This window comes from Wasmannia auropunctata, unplaced genomic scaffold, assembly GCF_000956235.1.
Source record: "Wasmannia auropunctata unplaced genomic scaffold, wasmannia.A_1.0 LD334309.1, whole genome shotgun sequence".
Classification (NCBI taxonomy): Eukaryota; Metazoa; Arthropoda; class Insecta; order Hymenoptera; family Formicidae; genus Wasmannia; species Wasmannia auropunctata.
The window spans coordinates 10330-33314 of NW_012028581.1; the positions used below are offsets into that span (position 1 = coordinate 10330).

At 41.4% G+C, this 22985-nt stretch overlaps 2 protein-coding genes across 3 annotated transcripts in view; one reads left to right on the forward strand and one right to left on the reverse strand.

The window, feature by feature from the left end:
* Nucleotides 1–678: 678 nt before the first annotated feature.
* LOC105458785 (dnaJ homolog subfamily C member 22) lies at nt 679–6150 on the forward strand. The gene is made up of 6 exons (XM_011704331.1): nt 679–803; nt 925–1212; nt 1513–1660; nt 3425–3789; nt 4614–4721; nt 4832–6150. Exons 2-6 carry the CDS (start codon nt 931–933, stop codon nt 5048–5050), a joined length of 1122 nt encoding a protein of 373 aa, XP_011702633.1. The 5' UTR covers nt 679–803; nt 925–930; the 3' UTR covers nt 5051–6150.
* LOC105458784 overlaps nt 5170–22985 on the reverse strand; it is a 27133-nt gene continuing 9317 nt past the window's right edge. Inside the window, exons 3-11 of one of the 2 annotated variants that reach the window (XM_011704328.1) lie at nt 20343–20504; nt 18094–18487; nt 16210–16653; nt 14962–15149; nt 10153–10282; nt 8046–8186; nt 7399–7583; nt 7103–7314; nt 5170–6287 (exon numbers count right to left, since the gene is read on the reverse strand). In XM_011704328.1, the coding sequence (XP_011702630.1) occupies nt 6164–6287; nt 7103–7314; nt 7399–7583; nt 8046–8186; nt 10153–10282; nt 14962–15149; nt 16210–16653; nt 18094–18487; nt 20343–20504 (1980 nt within the window). In that variant the 3' untranslated portion in view covers nt 5170–6163. The remainder of the gene's footprint in view (nt 6288–7102; nt 7315–7398; nt 7584–8045; nt 8187–10152; nt 10283–14961; nt 15150–16209; nt 16654–18093; nt 18488–20342; nt 20505–22985) is intronic. The other variant, XM_011704329.1, reaches the window with a different exon arrangement.

A 22985-nucleotide genomic window follows, 5' to 3' on the forward strand; every position in this document is an offset into this window, starting at 1 on the left:
TCTAAATTTAATTAATTAATTAATTTAATCGTTTCCTGTCAGGAAAGTGAAATAATAAAAAATGTTTGTCGACTGATGTTTTTAATATTATTTAATTAAATAATTTAATTAATATTGATTTTGTTTATTAATTTATTCGTTTATTTATTTTTAATTAATTAATTTAATCGTTTTAAAATACATAAAATATATTTTAAGAGTTCATACTTATTCTACTGATATAAATGATGTTGAATTTGCGATTGACTTTTCTAGAATTAAATTGGATTCAAATTAAGAACGAGAGCAATAAATGTTAATAGAGATTTCATCGAACCTTTGCAATATTTGTTCAGCACCATGCCGTTTAGCGGTGCCCGTCGCACGCCGGCCGATCGTTGATTTAATGCGCCGCACCTGACGACGCGCTCTTAATGCCTTATGGTTGGACAGTTTCAACAATTCACTATTCAAAAACCATTATATATATATATATATATATATATATATATATATTTGTAAGTCGTAAATTAATAAACGTCTATTAATAAATTTGCTGTTACGTTCTACTTTCAGCAATTGCTGGATTATTTCCTCAATTTCCTTATTAAGAATATATATGTATTTCTATACTCTTGTTACGTCCCTGAATCGGTACCGTTATACCTGGCGGAGCGTTGAACCAGAAACCGGTGCAGTGGAACTACGACCGTCATTCCGCGATACACCACCGACAGGTGTACTTGAGTTCAAAAACAGTAGAATTTTATTGCTTATAAACTATTATTTTATTCCTGTGAAGATGTGTAAATAGCAGCGACACGGTAGGACACGTAATCCTTCGCGTATAGATTCCGTAAAATATACAATCAGGACGAGTAATCGCGCGATCGATCGATATAGTGAATAAAAAATGGATATTTCGTGACTTGTTGCTCCAAGTAGATAAACATGGAAAAAGTGAAGGAAAACGGATTGAACGATCGGGGAAGTAAAAGTGCGAAGAGCAAGCTCTGGGCTTATTTCTTCTGGCTCTTCGGTGGGCTCTTCGGTGCGCATCATGTATACCTCGGCAGGGACGATCAGGCGTTCGTGTACATCAGCACATTCGGCGGTTACGTGGGTTGCGGTTTTCTCAGGGACATTTACAGGATACCTGCGTACGTGGCCGATGCGAATGACGACCCGGCGTTCATTGAGGATTTTAAGCGGAAAGTTAGAGCCAATCGAAAGGTAAATAAATATTCGGCGCCCGAGAATTTAGAATTCACGGGCTAGGCTAAACGATTGACGTCAACGGTCCTGAAATACGTTTATTAACGTCAAGCTTACGACTTTTGTTTCGCGCCGTTGTTATTCGAAGACTTGATGACGTTGCGCGTTATCCGCGTAAATGTTGAGCTGCAAATTATTCGCTGATACGTATATACGTACAAGGATGCAAAGTGGGGAGAAACGTTGGCGAAATAAATGCAATTCGCAACTGACGCTTTGTAAACCGATGACAAAATCGGATTAATTTTTTTTTTATAGCCGCCGTTTTCCACGGTACGATTCGCGGCGGAATCCGCGGTCGCCTACTTATGGGCCGAGCTGTTCAACAGCGCGATTCCGCAGGAGGAAGTGTATGGGATTAATTTCAGGCAGCTGCTGATCCTAATACCAGCCGTGATCGCCCTAGGTAAGAATCGTATTAGAAATAAAAAGAATTACCGAACGCTCGTTAATTCTTCCGACATTAACGACATTGGTTTTCTTATCGCGCGCTCGTTAGGTTTGCTCGAATGATAATATATTTTAAGGTCACAGTATGTGACGCATATCGCTGGTTAAAAAAAATGACAGCATTATTCATGATAAATGGAAAAAATTATGGCAAATCCGACACTAAGTAAATCATTTTTGAGCTGCTTTCTGAGGAGTCTCGTTTGGCACGGTTGAAACGGATGTGTTCCGCTTCGCTCAGAGTACAATTTGCATCATATTTTTTAAATGAGTGACGAAATCCTCCGGCAGAGAAGGGCAAAATGGCTTTTGGAATCTATTGAAATAGAAAAAGTAAAAAACAGTTATAATCTTTCCATTTCAAAATATAAAATACAAAATGATTTTTAAACACCCATTTGAAATAAAACATAGAAAATAAATATTTTTGAAATGATTTTTTAGATATTTATTTTTAAATATTTAGCTTATATTTAGATTTTAATTTTCATTTTTTATTCTTAACATTTTTTACTACTATAACTTATTATAACATAATACAAATTTTTTATACTATATATATAAACTTAAAAGATTTATATAATATAAACTTTTATATACAAAAGATTTTTAACAGTCGAACGAGGGAATCTTTCATTTTTCTTCTCATAATTAATCCGCCATACGAGAAAAGGCCAAGGAATGTATAGGCTGGCACCACATAAGGCTGACAGCGTAGACACGGTCATGGGCTCATTCTCATTGCCCTAAGAGCTACCGCATGATATCCAATGAGCGTACAGATTGTTCGGAAAAGTTGCTCATTGGATATCGCGCGTCGCGTGCAACTTTAATCACGCTGGTCTGTTAAAACTATTGCCAATCTATAAACATACTTCAAATTTCAAATGAATAGTAAAAACCATTTAAATGAAAATGTAAAACAGTTTTTGAAAAATGTATTTTAAATACAAAATACAAACAGGCATTTTGCATTTCGTATTTCCATTTGAAATGCATCTATTTCAAATAATGCTCATCTCTGCCCGCCGCGTGACTTACCCGTGCATTGTATTCAGTTATACTGTTTAGCCTTCTCCCATCCAGATTTAGTGATCGTATTTTTATTTTTGTTTACACGCCTATGGGCTACATTAGATTGTAATTTGATCCGTGTCGACTCTTATCGAGAAGTTGGGAGCCATTAATTCTTCGAAGAAGAAAAAGCAGTTGTTTTCTGACGAGCTTTATTACACAGAGTATTATATCTTCAACGAAAGTATTTCTAGATCTAGATCTAGAATTTGTAATTTTCTTTAAATTCTTGTTAGAATACAAATATCGTATTTTACGATTCTATTAGATATTAAATATATAAATAATAAAATTATAACATATATAATATATATTATAATTATAGTTAAGTAAATTATAATATATATCCATAAAAAATAATATCCCATATATATAATTAAATTAAATAAATATATTATACATATATTATATAAATTTATATATATAAATAATATATTAAGTCGGTACAAATCAAATGACCGTTTTTCTTATTAAGTATTATAAATATGAAAAACGACCATTTTATTCGCACCGACCTAATATAATGTATAATATATTATTATTTATATAGAAGTAATAGATTATGCATGCAAACAATTAGAAAACAGAAATTTTAGAAATGCAGGCATTTTACGAAAGCCTTCATTCAGTATTAATACTTCAAAAGGTGTGTGGACGGTCGGAAACATCGGGAGAGAACAAGGTTCGATATGGAAAGCGCTTATCACAGCGTATCTGTGTTATCCGACCTTGTATTACATCGGCGACGATACAATGTGGATCTTCCTCATGGTGGTTGCCACGAGCCTGAGCTTCGACACCTTCAGCAAACAGTGGCGGCTGAAACCGAGGAAGAAAAGAGGCTTCATCCGGCGAATGGTATGCCTAGGCTTAGCGCTCATGCTCTACTTCGCCATGATCGGCAGCTACTTATACTTCAACGCGGTGATCACGGATAGCGAAGGCGAGGAGATCAAGCTGTCGGAAGCGGTGCAACACTTCCTCACCTCGCCCATCTGGACAGATCTCAAGGTAACGTCTACAAAGACTTGAAATTTTCATTCGAATAAAGGAGGACCGGTAAATGAGGTTAAATTCTGTCTCGCGATGGAATATAAAATAATCTTTAAAAATTCTTTTTTATTAAATCTTTAGAAGTACGAAAGAAACTGTCATTTATCAAAAAAATAGTGTGAAAATTGTAAGAATAACGCAACAGCTTTATTATTAGGCTTTAATATTAGTGCATACATAAAAATCAACAAAATCTGCCCTGTACTAACTTTAGGAAATTGCATCTGTGTAACCAAAATAAAGTATTTTGTATTTTTGTTATTTTAAAAATTTGTATTTTAATGATTTGAGATTTAATATTTATTTAATTTCTTTATATATAACATAAGTCATAATTAATAATAATAAATATAATCGATATATTCTCCTTATATTCAACTATGATTGATCAATTTCTACAGCTTCTAGCTTACGACTCGATATACGACGTATAATTATTGAACTGGCCTAGACAACTTATAAATAAAACAGTATCGGCGCGTATATTTGACATGAAAAAATGCAATTTTCTGTCTCCAAAAATTGGTATACGGCAGACTATTGGTTTCTACATATAAACCAATATTAAAACCAAATAGCTTACTGCGTTATTCTCGCAACTTTCCCACCATTTCTCGGATAAATGACGGTTATTTTCGTACTTCTTAAGACCTAAGGAAGGGTTTTTAAAGGTGAAAATTGAGGTTTCAATTAATGCGAGACATAATTTAGCTTTATTTACCGATCCGCCTTTCTTCAGATTTAAGAGATCTCTTTTCATGTCGATATTCTTTATTATGCAGGCGAGTCTGGAGGTCACGTGGAATCAGGCGAAGCATCAAGGTTTCTGGGCAACGTGGGGGCAACTGGTGGACCTCACGGATCCTTGGGGCGAAATAAACGCTTACAAGGTCGGGCAGTCGTTCGCGACGATTCGATTAGATTTGAACTTATTATCGATTCACTTAGGAAAAAAAGCGCTGTACACCTTAAACTAATTCTTCTTCATCTTCCGCGATAGGTCCTGGGTCTCTCACAAACCGCTTCGCAGAACGAAATCACGTCGCGATGGAGGACTCTGTCCAGGGACAATCATCCTGACAAGATTAAAGGCTCGGAGGAGGAAAGACGCATGGCTCAGGAGAAATTCATGGAGATCCAGCAGGCATACGAGATCCTGTCTCAGGCGAAGAATCGCCGGAAACGACGGAATCGCCGTTCCGAGCGTTCCGAAGAGTGAGCGCGCTTTTCGACGCGGGGGATCAATGAAGAACGAAAGAATCGGGACAAAGGAATCCCCAATCCAAATATGCCGATCCCCGTATCTCAACCGTGTGTAATCAAAAAAAAGGACAGTGCTTGATTAATAAGACATTTATTTAAACAACCATCTGACAGTATAACTGCATCGATATAAAATCTTGTACGTAAAACGCGTATATTATAAGTTAAGGGAGGGGGGGAGGGGGAGAGAGAGAGACGTGCGACACGCACATCGATCGCAAGCCCGCTCGACCATTTTTAACACTTTAATCGGTAAGAAACCCCCGAGGCCTCGCTTCGAGCTATACACACTCGCGGTTTCTGCAGGAAAATCAAACAAAAATCGAAATTCCGTTTACCGGCGAAAACCGACGAGGCGACTTCCCTCAACATGTTCATGTGATGTGTATCACGATCGTCCAACGCGATTGTCTTTAGGGTTTAGATCGTTCGGCTCTTGTGATCGTGACTTTTGCGATTGTAAACCGCGCTCGCGCGCCGCGTCGCGCCTCACGCGCGCTCCGCCGCACGTTCCGCCGCGCCGTCGCGCGGATCCATTATACAAGTCTAAAACTAAAAATAAGATTCGACCGTCCCGAATGTTTATACGCCCGGCCGCGGCGGTTTACATCGAAAACAATCCCGAGTACGCGGGCCGTAAACATGACAACACTTTAGCAGCAGCCGCACGCCGACTGGAAATCGTGCGGTGATTTATCGAAGTCTCGAAGGTGCTCCCTTTCTTTTTTGCCTCCGCGTCGCGAAAACCACCAGGTCCTTCTCGGGTGACAAATGCATCGCTAATATTTCTCGGCGAGGTAAAAACGAACGATCTATACGGTCTACTTGAGGGACACCGCGGACTCCGGACGACGACGATGAATCGACCGGTTGCATCAGGCAACAGCGGAATCGAATAACACGTAAATGATCTCAAATAGATCACAAACACTCTTGTCCGTCTCGCTGCTTTTATTACGTCAAGCAGACTCGAGTAATCTCTCCCCTCGCGCGTGTTTTAACGCGAAGCGGACGACTATAAACGCGGCACGCGTGCAGGTCGTCGCGACCGCGAAAGCTTTACGTTCGACTACTTGCTCTTCTTCTTCGAGCGTGGCGGCTTTGCGATTGAGTTTTCAATCTTATCCGTGAAATTCGTCCCGTACTTTTCCGAAGTCTTCTCCAGGAAGTCCTGCTGCGAAACCAATGTTACCCTGAAAAATGTTATGGATTTTTATTTCTCGTTTTCTCGAATATAGTTTAGAATCAAAATTATTTATTTTTATTGAAGTATCTAAAAATTTAGCTAGATACAGATCTGAAAATATAATTTCGTTGCACCAACAAAATACTTGCGTAGAATGATTAACCTTTAAACTACTATATCGGTCTCATAGACCGCTATTGAAACGTTACTTGTCAACCATTTTCTTATTTGTCACCATTTAAATATATTTTATTTCTTGTACACAAGATTTTTTTATTAACCCTCACATTAAAACATAATTTTCTTCTTTCCCATCACAAATATTTAGAAAAAATACATTTTTATTATACTTAATTTATAAAATTAGTGAGAGTATAATAGCGAGAGTACAATAGGTCTGTCAGACCGACAATGTGGTTAATGTAATTTTTTAGAATGTGGTGGCTTAAAAGTTAAGCGTATAGATGCAAGACGATGCTAAAAATTTTAATATTCTAACAATCAATTTGAGCATCCCACATAATTATTTTGATCCGAACAAAATTATTTCCAATCTGTAGCTAAATTTCTAGACACTTTAACAAAACTGTTCTATCTATGTATCCATTACTAAATGTAATTTTTATTTAAAGAAAACATTCGAAGAATATTAATGTTTCAATGTTACTTTTTGAAGCTTGTATAATTTAATAAACATTTTAAATTTCGTAACAAACATTGTGAAGTTTTCACTCGTTAAGAAAAGATGCGATAAGATCATAAAGCAGATCCGCTCGGCAAATATAGCTCAGAAAGTTTTAGTTTCTTGACAGAAGGTCGCACCTTAACTGGGGCACGCTCAACGGTCGCAGAAGACTTTTTACAACGGGTGACGGCTTCGGCAGAGCCGGACTGCTCGCGCAGAGAGCCGCGCTGGTGAGTTGCGACACCAGGGAGAAGGTTCGATCCGGGCTGGAGGTGGTGCGGAAGACTTTTCTTATTTTCGACTTCAATCCCGAGGATTGCGGCAGAGGCGTCGTAGGTATAGGCGTCACCTGGCATATAGTTTGCGTAAGGATTTACGTCTCTTCCGGACGAATGGGATCCGATTACGAGGAGGCTCGCGTGCGAGAACGTACCTTTCCTTGTAACACCTTCGCAGCCAGCTCGGGCTCGCTGCCCCAACGACAGGACGTCGTTCTCTCCAGCAGACGATGTCTCGCGAATCTCTCGATCATCTCGGCGCACACGTACCTGCCGCAAAACCTCGCCCACTGTTCAGCTCTCAGGCCTCGACCGTGATCGCGTAGCGTAGGATTTGCACCTAGGAATTCACGAAAATAATTCTCAAGTAGCGTAAGTGAAATTTAATAAAACAAAAAGAAAATTTCGTGAGCCTTAATTTGTAATCATATTTTATATAATACTAAAAAAATAATTCTCAAGCGTAAATGAAATTTGATAAATACATAAAGAAAGAAATATTTTTTGATCTTTTGTAATCACATTTTGTATTATCACTAATCAAATACTATTTATTATCTGAGATTATTAATTATTGTTGTATTTATTATTATGTTATTATATTACGTACATTATAATAATATAGATTAATTATTACTATCTTAGATTATTATCAGATTATTAATTAAAGTAAATTAAGGCTAATTAAGATTATATACTGAATTACTTGCGGTCGGGCTGTACACGGACTTATCAAATTACTTTTATTGCTTGGAGCAAATTTTAGAACTGTTAATTAATTGAGACTGAAGTGCTTGCTCACCGGCGAACAGGAGAATCTTCGCGCATTTGGTTCTACCTTGAAGGGCGGCCTTCATGAGCGGCGTGAAGCCCAAGGTATTTCTGGCGTCCACCTCGATGTCCGGACACCTCTCCAGAAGGATGTTGAGACATTCGGTCTGTCCTGTCCGCAGACACACGTAACAGAGAACATGTATTGACATCATCGGTGCCGTGTTCTCTCGTGCACCGCGTGCGCGAACCTCGTATATTTCATAACCCGCGGTGTTTTGGCTCGGAACGTTTTTCGGCACGCGTCATCGCGGAGCCGCGCGCTTGTTGCACGAGGTTCGCTTCGATGTATCCCGCTATTTTCGGCGATTGTGCGACGCGATGGGATCCTCGTGCCATGCCGGCGCGATAATTCTGCCGGCAGATTTGGCATTAGGCTTAAGATCGCGTTTCCAGCGTTTCCCGACGGCCCTTATCGCCACTCTCTGCACATTTCTCTCCCCATTTGCGTAACGTCTAACGTAAACGTCTAACGGAATCTAGAATAGCTAGTCTTAAAGGACATTTACGTTTGACAGACAAGTAAGTGGATTACCTGATTTAACGCCGATTAAAGAACTCGTCGTTTCTCTCTTTATTTAAATTAGATTTTTTTGTAAATTTTTTCAATCAATTAAAATTTATATTTTTCTATGCCGTACGGGCATAGAAAATATAAATCGTCGTCTCTCTCTTTTTTAATAGATTCTTTGTAAATTTTTTAAACTAATTAAAACTTATACTTTTCTCTGCCATAGGCATTCAAAGAAATATATGCAATTAAAAAAAGTTATTGCAAAATATGAAAAATACGAATCTCATTATTGCAAAATGTGAAAAGAAGGTACGAATCTCATGACCATTTACTTTTTAATACGGCCATTTGTCATTTTCTCACTTTATTTCGGTCTTTATACGTCGCGTCTGAGTCATAAAGTTAAATATAAGCATCCCCTGAACTTTACCCTGTTATTTCTTTTTATGTTCACGATTAATCCGCGACTGCGACGGATGTATATACAGTTGTTTTGCGGCCACGTGGCCACTTGCCTGCCGAGGGGAGGATGATTACACGGCGGAAAAAGAAGCAGAGATAAACACCACGGGGATAAATTATGTTCCAAACCACTCCCGAATGTGAACGCGCGCATTTTCAAGATTCCTGTACGAAAACTATAGCGCACCCTCGACGCCTACTCATCGCTACGTTTTCGCGCGTACGATTGATGCAACACTTATTCTTGTCACTTTCTCTATGAATAAGTGCGCGCCAGCCTACTCTCGCACCTCGCCAGGTTCACTTTTGGAACATCGGTTATAATTGCCGAAGACGATATTTCGAGCCTCGTAAAAAGGGGAAAGGAAGCGAGAGAGAAAAGCGTTTAATATCGATATTTCATTACTCAAACGATCTAATGTCCCTGCATAAATAAGACTAAAGATTGAGATTGAGATCAGATTATAGTATTTGACTGATAAAAGCAAAGTTCACTAAACTTGAGATTTTCTCTTCCATTACACGGAAAGAACGATTTTGTTGAAAGATCTAAAAATTTTGCTAAATATACAGATCTGAAAATAATTTTTTGTTCATCAAATCATCAAAATAATTTGTTCGAATGTACAAATTGATAAACTGCTATAAAACATTTTGTTATTCCAGCAATCATTATGACTTTCGCACAAAATTATTTTGATTATTGAAGAAAAATTATATTTTCAGATCTGGATCCAGCAAAATTGTTCTTTCCATGTATAATTGATTAAATTCCTGCAATCCAAACTTAATCTCGATCTTTTTAGTCTGATACGGGCTGCATAACAGTCAGATACTTGGACGCGATATCTCTGTAACGGCGGCGCTGGCAGCGATATTATTATGCTGAACGTTACTAATCGCACTGGTCCACCGGATATTCCGGGAAACGGATTCCCGGAAAATCGTGGGATCAAACGGATTGATTTCCCGCAACGTCATTGACATTTTCCGCGGCAAAACACGTTATATATGTACATACGCGCGTATATATCGCGGTCTCGGCAGAACCGCGGCCGCGGGCAACTCGATGTCCACCATATGACATAATTCGATCACTCACCGGCCTGGGCGGCAAAATGGAGCGGCGTGTTACCCTCATTGTCGGGCAGATTCGGGTCCACGCCTTCGAAAGAGAGCGCCAGCTCGAGCATCGTCGCCGCGCCGTTCCCCGCCATGTAACTTACGGCCGTCTGCAATGGCAAAAACAAATAATTCCCCCGGGTTTAGTTTGCGCCCGAAAGCATGCCCGATTACGTAAACTCGCGCGTTTCGATCGGCGAACATTATTCATCCCTCGCCCCTCCGGCCGCGCCCCGCGCGCGGCCGCGCGCCGTACAACCGTCAATGCCTCTCTTTCACGGCGTTTGACCGTGACATGAAAAATCGCGCGGCGTTATACGGCGCGCATCTCGCGGATTTAATCCGCTAAATCCACGCGGATGTGACGAAACGCGTAATGGGACGAATTTTAAATTGAAAACGCCAACGTTCCGCTGATCTCTCGGCCACAACTGGATTACAATTTTTTTTCCCCCCATCGAGAGAAAATGATTCTCCTATAGCGCTGGAATCACTATAATATACGTATGTACGCATATCCCCGACATATGTGGAGTTGTTAATCGGATTTACTGAATGCCGCGTTTCGCCTATTGTTGCTACACTCGGCTGACGTGTAAATATGTTGAAAAGGGAATGAATATCGCGTTTTATATCGAGCGATCGTTGAGAAGTATGACATCCCGTAGGAAGACGTTCTCGTTCCGCCATTGTTTGCCGCCGCCACCGGCACCGAGATGCACAATGGACTATCCGTTAAGAATCAATTTATTAAGTGGCTATTGACGTTCAAACGTTATTGCTTTACTTGCGTCAGCGTTGCGCGCCGGTATACAAACAGACGTTGAAACACAGACTGTGCTAACATTATACGCTCGGCAGAAGACGCGTTTGCCTTGAAGACGACGCGCGAATTGTAAATCGGCAAACACTACGGGGCCTATTTCGTTCGTTCCGAACGAAAAAAAATACACGCGCGGATTGAACACTTACTTTTCACATTTTCCTCAATAAAACGTTGAAAGCCAAGATATTTTTTTATAGGTTTCCTCAATAAAACGTTGAAAGCCAAGATATTTTTTTATAGGTTTCTATTATTTAAATGAATACAATTAATAATTCGCGACAAAATTCTTTATTAGACGGTATAAATAAAATTAAATAAATCTAATATAATAATAAAAATGAAATAGATATAAATATAATAATAAAATTATATAAAATTTTTTACCGAGTTCTGCCATCAATTACGAATTGCCTAAGTAATTCAAGATTAGGTTGAACTACTCAAATTAAATCGAAAAATACCGTTCACACAATTCCGTGTTACTAACAATGAAAATTAAAGCTATTATTTCCATCAGTATATCATTTCCAACGCTTCAGTTATTTTTGCACGTAGCGTGCCGACCTCGCGCGAATTCTTTGATCCGCAGCCTCGCTGAATCATCGCCGGCGTCCGTCTCGTGTCACTTGAGGAAATCGCGTATATCTTTTCGATGCCGCGCGCGCGTCAGGGTTGATACGTAACCGATCGCATCTAGTTGACGGTGGCGCGTAACCGATCGGGAGCGCGCAGTTTCTCGACGCGCGCATTGTAACGTATGTGTCTTTCCCGCGTCCACGTGCGCGACCTTGGTTAACGGCGACGGGAGGGGGCGAGGGAGGGCCTCGGGGTTATCCGTCACGATTACACGGGACACCTACATTAAAGCTTCCCTTCGTCCCGGCCTTTAGTGCAAGCGCGTTCGCCGCGTCTCCACGAAGGACGACCGCATTTCTATCTACGCGGGGAGAGGAGAGACGGAGGGCGCGAGATCCGACTTTAATTGCGACGCGACACCGCCGCATGCGGAATGCGGTCGCGGACGCTCCCCGCGGGCGGCGACGCGGACGGATCGAGATTACCATGCTTTCGTATCGATCCAGGGATTGCGGGGAAATACGCGTCGTCGGTCAGTTCGGAAGTTCAGAGGACACGCGCGCGCGCGCGTAACGTCCTCCTCGTCGAAGGAGCCGTCCGCGATCTTCGTCCTTCGAACCAAGAATCGCTCGATGATAACGAACGCGAGTCGTCATTGGGACGTTAAACTTCTCGTATCATGAGCGTCCTTCGAGACGACGCTAATTACAGCGTCTAGTCACATCGCATTACGCGAACTCCCGTCACTCACTCGCTCACTTTTTTTTGCTCCCGGCAACGATTGCCTTTTAGCTTTTTTTGGTATCTAAACGTCGCTAAACGACACCGTGCGCATGAAACAAACTCGTTTTTCCTTCGTTTTAATCTTCGTTTCACCGTGCTTTAATTGGAAGGTAATGTGCTTCTCTTCATACGCGGAAGATTTATCACTTCTGCAAGTACATACATAACGTCTTAAATTTACTACAGTCCTCAATCTCCGCGCATCACGGGTGGAAGCTTTTACTGGCGAAAATTAATTCTACATCTGTTAAAAAATATAGTCCAATTCTTGGCACGCTTGTTTCAGATTTTTATCTATAAAACGTCATACGGCGTAAACTGAGTTTATACACAATAAAATTAAATACAATACAATTGTATTTAAAGTATTTTTTTTTCATTCAATTTATATGCTTCAATTGGAAACATGTTTTTTTTTTCAAACAAAAAGAGATTTAGATTTGTGAAGTGGTGTCTTAAATTTATTGAATGTCCTTAATCCTTGCGCGCCAGAGATAAAAAATTCTTTTACTGTAAAGAATTAATTCTAGGTTTGCTAAGAGATACATTCCAGTGATTTTCCCAAACAATATAATGTACATGGTCGTGGACATTATCGGTTGCGACACTTTTTTTTAATAGATTTCGAAACGCACTAATTTTGCAAATGCTAATCACGATTGGTGTACTACCTCTAAAGATAATAGATCATCATGGTTCGCATTTGCAAAATATTAGTTACCTATAAAATATATTTTATATATATTAAATATATACTAGTGTCGCAATCGATATGTCCACGACTGTACATACATTTCCCTTCAATTTACATGCTTCAATTGGAAAGTAATGTTTTATTTTTTTTTTTTCATACAAAAAGAGATTCAGATCTGTGAAATGAAGTAAACTGTCATAAATTTATTAAATGTCCTTAATCCCTGCGCACCACAGATAAAACAAACTTTTACTGAAAAGAATGAATTCTAGATATATTTCTCGCGTTTTTCTCAAACGATATCATGTACATACATTTCCCCTCAATTTACATGCTTCAATTAGAAAGTAACATGTTTTTTTTCATACAAAAAAAGATTCTGATCTGCGAAGTGAAGTGTCTTAAATTTATTAAATATCCTTAATCCCTGCCTGCCACAGATAAAACAAACTTTTGCTGAAAAGAATTAATTCTAGATTTGCTAAGAGATACGTTCCAGCGTTTTTCCTAAACGATATCGTGTACATACATATACATTTCCCCTCGGAACGCAACCAATCTTATGCCTCTCGGGGCGCGATTTTACACCCGACTTGCTGCAGAAGCGGCAGGCAATTCGGTACTTTTCCACGAGACTTATACATGCACGAGGGGATCACACGTGGGCGCTAATGAAAGCACCATGAGCATGGAATTTTTGCCGACAGTCCGCGACGGACTGTGATGGTCGAATCCAGTTTCGTCGGATCGATCCTCTAAACATGCTTAATCTACACGTCGGCCGGAAAACAGCCTGGTATAATTATACAGAGTTTCGTCAGCAATTAGAAAAGTTCACCATCATGCCAGTTACGCCGATTATCTGATCGAGATGCACCGCAGTACGAAGCAGCACGAAACACACCGAAAATTCTCTTTAGGCCAACATGAAGATCCTTTCCAAAAAAAAAAAAACACTTAAAAAGACAAGAAAAAAGTCATAACACTGTTCAGTCTTGCTCTAAACGTCGTCTAAACTATTCACGAACACGATTACGTGACTATAAAATCAAATCATGTTAGTGTTTTATTTTTTTTTGCGTTGCAAATAAATTAATTACTATGATTTTTAGATAAGATTTTTATGTTAGTATTATGCCGGTATTATCCTCCTTTAATTTCAACGAGCTGAGAAAAAGGACAGAGCAATATGCGTGAGTATAAAGTATTCATCTCGAGACTTAACTCCCGACCGTCGGCAATCAATCGTCGAGCGGCCCGCAGAGGCTTGCCCCAGCAGTTGCGATGCATTTTTGCATAACGCGAATAAGCGAAAACTCGCCGCGCCTCCGTCGGAATCACCGGAGTCCCAGTCGGGCAATTTAAAAATAGATCCATTCGAAGGCGAAATTTGTTTCCTGCCGTCGCGCACTACTCGCTCGGCCTTAATTGCACTTTCATCGATCGCGAATCGCGCGCTGTTAATTACGGATCGCCGCCGGCTTTCCAATCCGTCGGATTCGTTTAGCGTGAGCCATTTCGCCAAAACGACCATCACCCGTTCCCAGGCTCCCAGGTTTCGGAAGAATCTCGAACTAAATTCGGCCGAGCCGACGGTGAAGTGATTATTCGTGATTCTTTTAGGCCGCGGTCATTGAATGTAACAATATTCAATGATTCTACGTATATTTTTCTTGTTTCCCATATTTTTCTTACGCTTTCCCATATTTAATTCTTTCCGTCGATTCGCAAAAATTTCGTTTTTTTTTATAATTTTACTCACAATTTTTTTCACAGACGCACGTATCACGCCGCGCCACACACTATCCGTTTAACGGAGTAAACGGGAGTATCGTAAAGCAATTTTTAAATTAGCCGAGCGCAACGGCAATTAGAGGCTAATCCAATTAATTAGAGAATTTCGTACTCACCCTCCCGCTACTGTCGACCACGTTGACGTCCATGCCTTTCAGGCCTACCTTCCGAGCCTGCGCGACGATTTCCTTGAGACCGTTGTCGTCCGCCTCTCTGGCGGCCCTCAGAAGGGCCGTAGGGCCCCCGGAGGGTATTTCCCACGAGGGCGGCACTTTTGGTTTGATCGTCTCTTTGCGTACGTGGTCTGCAAGATTTATATTCATACTCTTGAACATTTCAAAGCTAATATAACTAGTCGCGCGAGCAAGTTTTATTAGATTACTTGCGCAACTGTAACTGTTTAATGTGGCAGAATTTATTATTGGGCAACACATCAATTTCATATGACAGACTATACGCTTTGAAATTCTCCAAATCTCATAAATTACAAACTTTAAAGCTTGTCATATTTTTAGACGAACTCTTTCGCTATTAAATTGCACGGACATTTATTTCACGTAAAGGAAAATCACAAATTGCTTACTGATATAAATTTGTGTCCGCGCCAGTTTATTAAATTAACGAAACCCAATTTATTAAGATAACGTCATTTTTGTAAATTTTTGTCAAAAATTTTCATATTGATCAGAGTACCAGCTTGCGTGAAACGAACGTTTATCGAGACACAAACGTTGTTCTTATCAGTTGGTGCATTTTATCAGTGATGTCACACAGTGATGTCGGAATCAATTTGTCGGCGCTAATAAACGACGCGGTACATGTCATGTATTTGCAAAAAGTTTGTGCAAATAAAAAATCGTTGGCAAAAATAAGCGTCGCATATACGTAAAAGCGATGATCCGAATATCTTGCATCGCGTTGGTGCGTAAAGTATTATCGGATTTTAAGTGACTCGTAATTTATCTTTTGTTGAAAAAGTAGCGAGAGAGACAGTTGAATAAAGTAAATCTTTAATTAAAACTTTAATTAATTAAAACAGTCAGACGTACGATTCAGTAAGAACTACGTGCTGACGGAAAGAACGATTTCGCTGGAAAATCCAAAAATTCTGCTGAATACAGATTTGAAAATGATTCTTGTTGGACCAAAATAATTTTATTGGAAAGTCAAACTGATTGCTGAAATATCAAAACGTTTCACAGCAATGCTTATTATTTTTGAGTTTCCAACAAAATTATTTTGATGATCTAACAAGATTATTTTCAGATCCAAATTTTTTGACCTTCCAGCAAAATCGTTCTTTCCACGTGTAAAATTTGCGAAGTCGCCATCGTGCGAACGCCTGCACAGCGCCCGGAGCTCACCTTGAAGCACGCCCTTGCGGTAGACCCTGGCCTCGTGGACGGCAGGCTTCCGGTACGGCGCGCGTTTTTCCTCGAAGCTGGTGTCGGAGCTGAAGGACACCGACTTCTTCACCCCGACGCCCTTCTTCTTCAGGCTCGTCGATAACGTCTGCACGCTAGGCGACGGCCGTAGGGCGCACAGTCCGCGCGCTTCGTCGTCGCCGTTCGTCAGGATCGAGAAGTATCCCCTCAGGCCGGCGTATCTCGAGGACGTGGAGCCGTGGCGCGGCTCGTACAAGCCGTTCGACGGCCCGAGGAACCTGGCCAACTCGTCGTCCGGCGAACTCCTCTCGGCGAGTCCGCTGGAGGGATGGTGATGCGCTAGACTCGCCAGGAAGGCGGAAGACCTCTTCAGGATGCCCTCCTCCGGCACTCGCCGCAACGTTCTCTCCCTCACTGGAAGACCTGCGGGAGTCACGGCGCTATATTTGGCCGGTAGTGTTGCTCCCCGAGACGTCTCTCGCAGCGTCTCTCGGCGGCAGCCTGCAGTTCGCAGGCTTAAATAGACGTATATCTAGCGGGCGCGTCTCGTGCGTCGTGGGGTTTGTCGTGAAATATTTTCGCGCGAAGCGAAGTTAAGCGGATCGTGGGGGGATGGAGATCGCGTGAGCACACAGAACTTCGCGCCTTCGTTAACAGGGATCGATGCGCGCGACCGAAAGTGAATATTTATTTTGTTTCGTTCTAGCCCGAACTGACAGTTCGCGACGCGTGCATGACGCGCGCGAGTTTTAGAAAATTAGATTCATATAAATAGAAAGGTGTCCTCTTTTAACTTTGAAACAAACTATTGGATTCCGGTGAGAGATTTATAATACGTTTATTTCGATAATTAACTTGAATTTGTTTTATATCGAACGGAATGCTTTCATTAGATTTTTAAATGAAAATAGCTTATTTCCGTTTAGTCCCGTGCACGAAAACGAGTTCGGCGTGTCGGGAACCGTTATTCGAAAAGGTCCTCGGTGGTAAATGGGTGATTTCGTTTGAAATTCTAATCAGACGCTACGAAATATGTGATTTTGATATTGTTGTCTCGTCGGTGGTAACTCGTGCCCGTGAGGCGCGAATGGGGCGAAAATACAAATTATCACGGCATGCACGTCAGCATCGTCACATTTCCACAGCCAAGTAGTCATTAGGTGGATATAGATAGTACAGGAAATTAACTTTTCCGTCGAAAATAATTCTCGGCGCAGCTTTCGGCGCATATTTAGAATAGCTGATGACGATAATCTCTCCGTCCAAAACCGAATAAGAAGAATGATGTTGACTATGCTTAGGTATCCAAAAAGAAAACGAAATAAATGATTTCAGCACAAACTTACAAAATATAAAAAAGCTAACATTTCCGTAAATAATAACCGTAAATTTATGTGAAGAATTTATGCGTATTTGTTAAGAATCTTGAGCAACATCGACATTCATTATTTAGCTGGAGTTTCTTTTATAAGAGAAATACAAAAAATAAAAAGACATAAAACAGATTAACAAATAATAATAGGCGACATACAATTTTCGATACAAGTATCGATTCTTGTTAATTTAGTTGGAGTTTCTTTTGTAAATAAAGTAGCAGTTATATTTTAATGAAAAAAATAAAGAGTATAAAATCGATAAATAATAATAAATAATAATAATAATAGTAGGTGACAAATAATTTTTGTTAACAAGTATCGCAATACTCATTAGATACTGAAATTTCTCTCTTAAAAGGAAATATAAACAGTTACATTTTGATAAGTGCTAGTTTTGATTTAAAAAATAAAAAGTATAAAACAGTTAATACATGATAACTGGCGACATGTAATTTCCGTTGGCAAATTTAGAAATTATGCAACGCACCTTCCTTCAAATCCTTCGGTACGGAAGCGGACTTGATTATACCTCGTTGGATGCCCCTTGAGATGCCCGGTCTTGCCGGGTCCTTGGACACGTCCTTCGGCTTCCTCGGCTCCTCTGCGGCGAGGATGCCGCTCCGAGCGATCTCCTCCTTGGAATGGATCCTCCCGTTTACGATCGACGACGTTCGTCTCTTGGTAGTGACGCCGGTCGTCGTCGTCGTCGTCGACGTCGTCTCACTCGCGGCGCGGTTATTTCGAGCAAGTTCGCCCCTAGACGCGACGATGCTGTAGTTGTTGACCACGCAATAGGCAGTGCCCGACGATGTGCATTTCACGCGTCTGCGTGGGCCGCTTTCTTGCCACCTGGCCTGCTCCTCGAAGATCCGTCGGACTTTCTGCCGGGCGACACGGAAATTATTTCTTGGATGAGAGAAATCGAAATTCACATATATTGATCGGTGACCTTAAACTCGCATCGTTCTCGATCGGAAACTCGACTCGATTAGCCTCAATAAACTCAGTAATTTACTCAATGAACTTTATTGTTTATCATCACCTGAGATTTCAAATCTCTATTCAAAATTAAGATATATTTTTGAGTTTTTGAGGTCTCTAGTTTTGCATAATCTAACGGACTTGTAACTTTAACAACAGAAGTGAATTTTGGCTGGAGAAGTTATTTTAATTTTAAATCAGCGACACACACATTCAAAAATTACAAGATCCATTACTAAATATCCCTAACTTTTTTATCTTCTCCTAATTATCATTAAAGAATCGTCTCGGTCGAACGCAATTTGGCACGCTCGGTGCAGAGTTTTTTCTTAACGATGAATATCGACGCTATAATATTTACGAATCGCGCGTACGTGTCACAAGCGACTCCCAAGTTCGTTTCACAACACGAACTTATTCACTCACATCACGAGTCGTTCACCGAATGCCGTCGCGCGGATACCGCAAAAAGCGATTAACGAATTCCGCGCACTCCGAATTAAAGGAGGGACGGTTCTCCGCTCGCCAAGAGATCCCCGATCCCCGTTCCCCCTCGATCGCGCGTCGACCGATCCGATCGTTTGGACCCGCTCCAGTCGCTTTCCGCGGTCCTCCTCGGAAAGCGACTCGCGCCTTCCTGACGGGCGTGATCACGCAAGACGTACACGCGGGAAAGTTCTAGCCGGCTCTCTTTAAAACGGCGCTATTTATACGTCAGTTAAGCTCTCGCGTCGGTCGGTGCCTCGTGTGCGCACTCGTACACACGCGCGTTATTAAGTCGGCGAATGCGAGCGACACACACTCACGTATATACGTTTTCCTTATACGTTCACGAGCGTCTTCGTGGCGGAGCGTCATCCGTTCACGCGCTCGCACGCCTTCGGCACTTCCCCGGAGGCCTCGTGAATCGCGAAGAATAATTAGTGAAAAAAGTCTATAAACCTGCACAGAGTAATTTCGGTTAAACTTTAGAATTCTCAGTATAGCCGCGGTAGCGAATATTTCCAGAATTAAGTAAACGCGCGATTTGTTCTGAAAACAAACGATAAAACTGTCTAAACAAAGTCTTCGTTCTGTCTTTAACAGCCGGCAATCGTAATGAATTTTTATTACAAATCGTTGAAATTTCTTAAATGACGCTAAATATTTATTTGTCGATATCACGATCGTGCTGATGAGAGGAAATGCTTTTCTTTGACAATGCCTCATAACAGCTATCGTCGCACGTTAGAGATACACCGTGTATTTACGTTCGAGAACACCAGAAAGTTCGTCGAAACTGGGAAGTAACTTACTTCGGGAGCGAGATCTAGATCGCTCCGCTCGAAGACGCCGCGGCGAAGTGTAAGCTTATTGTTACGGCGTCGCGCGTGTGCCGCACAAACGCGCGCCTGTCAACGCCGGCCGCGCGGCAACTTCTTCTCCTCTTTTTTTTTTTTACTGAATAATCACAATGTTGTGTCTAACTTCGCGGCCGGTTGAATGTCGCGAGAAAGACAGAGAGAGAGAGAGAGAGAGAGAGAGAGAAAGAGAGAAAGAGAGAGAGAGAGCGTCCGATATCGCGCGCGGCGACACTTTGCGACGGAGTCGCGCGTTCCCGCGAGATACGACTACCGCTCTTCGCTCTCCCGAGGCCGCGAGACGTCGCGCGACCGACCCGTCGCGTCGTCGACGTGATACGCGTCGACGTAATGAAAACGAGGATGCACGGCAAGAGAGTGAGAGAGAGAGAGAGAAAGAGAGAGAGGAGCTTACTTGCTGAGTGGTGGTCGGTTGTACAGTGGAGACAACGACGTTGTTGTCGCTCCTATTGGTAACGCCGCCGGTGACCATGGACGTGGTGGTGGTTTCATTGCTCGCCGCATGCTTCACCCTACGGCCACCTACCATCGTCGAAGGTCGGGTCTCCGTGATAGGCTGGAAGAGGCTGCTATTGGCAATTCCGCTCTTACGATTCCGAATAATAAATTCGAGGATTTGACGCCGCGCCGGCGAGATTCGACGCCGGCGTTAAAACGGGAAGGGAGGGAGGGGGGGGGGTGGAAGAGAGGACGAGGAAAGGAGAACTCCGATAATTACCAGGAATTTATTTTTTCGAATTACTTTTCCTTTCTCCTCGCTTCTGTGTAGGTTCAGTCGTGAGAGATCGTGAAATTCAACGGGGAGAAAGGAAGAGCCAGTGTTCTATATCAATAGAACCGACGGATAGGCCATTTGTTAGGATTCTTTTTCCCGGTCCGCGAGATTTATGCTCGACCGAGAAACTTAACGGTGTGCCGCGCGCGGACGCTGTGATATAAATTAAAACGCACTCACTTGAAGAGGTACACTTTTTTTTTTAATCACCGTTAGAACTCGAATCAAGTTCCCCTGTCACGCGAACGTCGTGATTTCCTCCGAGGCGAGTCGGGAATCGCTTCTTCAACCTACATTTCTTTTTATTGTTCCACGACTCATCGACACATACGCTGAAAATTATGAGGCACACGTGACCGAAGCTCGAGCGAGAAATTCTATTGATTATCCTAATCCGTATTATATACTCCTTGTTAGATTGAATTAAGCTTCATTCGCAGAGAGAAACATTTCTTTACAGTTCAATCAGTTCTGTTTGACTTACATTTATTTCATTGAAACGATATACTTTAAAAAAAAGAACATTTTCTGTTAAATATACATTTTTCAGTTTTGTTACTTTAAATTATATTGTTTGGCAGAAACAACCCCAATTGTTTGAAACAATATTTTTCGAAATTCGTTAAACTTAACGAAATCTTTCTCTCTGTGTTGCAAAATAATGTCTAATGTGTTCATTATTTTATAATAGCTTAATCATATTTTATCATTCTTGTTAATACATATTTTATATAATCTATATTATATTTGATTTTTCACATTTCTTTTGTTATTTTATTCGTTATTATTATTGTATGTACTAATAAGCATATTAATTGGCTTTACATAAAACATACGTCACACTTAACAGATACACGGTGAGTTTTCTGGGAGATTATTTTAGAATAGACGCGCCTTCCAAAAGAACATGGAAAGAACAATTTTGCTGAATCCAGATCTGAAAATAATTTTTGTTTAATAATCAAAATAATTTTGTGCGACAGTCAAAGTGATTGCTAGAATATCAAAACGTTTTATAACAATGCTTATCAGTTTTAACATTTCCAACAAAGTATTTTAATGATTCGACAAAACATTATTTTCTGATCTGTTTTTCAGATCTGTTTTTAGCAAAATATTTAGATCTTTCAACAAAATCGTTCTTTCCGTGAACGAATTTCCCTTTTCATTCGTACCCTTTTTGGGCTTTCTAATCAGGCAAATGCTACATTTTCGCCGACGAGAGCGCGTTTCGCGGATCGAATTGCTCCCTCCCTTTTTTTCCCTTCATACTCGCCCGACTCGCCGGCGCGGCGCGGCGCGGCGTGCCGTTAACTTCACGGTCGGCGGAAATTACTCTCCAAATCCGAGGCGAAAAGCGAGCGAGGTGATTCCGACGGTGAATCCAACTTCACGGGGGAGTATCCGTATAAAATCGCGCTCTTTCATCTCCCGTATACGCGCGCATCGCGGTTTATTTCGGCGCCGCGGCACAGAGCGTATTATCCTGTCATCGTACAGGCCTCTGGCCGTCCGCCAATATTTTGAACTTTCAAATGTACACCGGTTTATCGATCCTCCTTCGACATTTTTGGAGGACACTTGCCGCGAGCGAGCGGAGAGCGCGCGTGAACAAAGAAGAAGCCTTTAAGCAGAAGCTCCGTCCAAAATCCCGTCATCAATACTCTGAAATTTCTTTCACTTTTTCCCGCCTGACTTCAGCCTTTGTGTCTTGCGCCGACAGAATTTTAAATAAGAATCGATCGCTTTAAATATGCATTTTTAAAGTCCAAATAAATAAAAATCGCGAGATGGAAAGGCACGCGATTATATATTTTTCCTGAAAAGGTCGTTCAATCGTAAACTGTCGAGCACCGGTCAGTAACCGGCGACAATTACGCTTATCACGGGAATGGGAGATTCATTGTGAGAGAAAGAGAGAGAGAGAGAGAGAGAACAACGAAGGTTGCGACGATAACACGGCCAGTGTGGAAGAGACCCCGAGATTTCGCCTCGTTACACGAGTTGGACGAAACTGGCACGAGCCGACTGTGGTAAATGGGCGCCGCGGAGTTATCGCCCCAGTTATCGAGTTTTCGTCGCTCGATTCCGCCGTGTTTGCTCTCTTCCCTCTCCCCTGAATAGACCGTTTCATATCCAAACAATTGCGTCGCTCCCGTGAAAGCTTCCGCCGGTGTCGGCGCGGAGCACACGCCGCATGGAGCAATATCGGATGCTGTAAAATACGACGCTCTCGTGCATCTATATCCCCCGGCGCGGGTG

What these genes read in the sequence shown, in the direction of transcription:
- LOC105458785 (XM_011704331.1), top strand. Translation starts at nt 931, where the DNA reads ATGGAAAAAGTGAAGGAAAACGGATTGAACGATCGGGGAAGTAAAAGT. An exon ending in AAGTTAGAGCCAATCGAAAG is followed by an intron (nt 1,213 to 1,512) that starts GTAAATAAATAT and finishes TTTTTTTTATAG; the next exon opens with CCGCCGTTTTCCACGGTACG. An exon ending in GCGAAATAAACGCTTACAAG is followed by an intron (nt 4,722 to 4,831) that starts GTCGGGCAGTCG and finishes CTTCCGCGATAG; the next exon opens with GTCCTGGGTCTCTCACAAAC.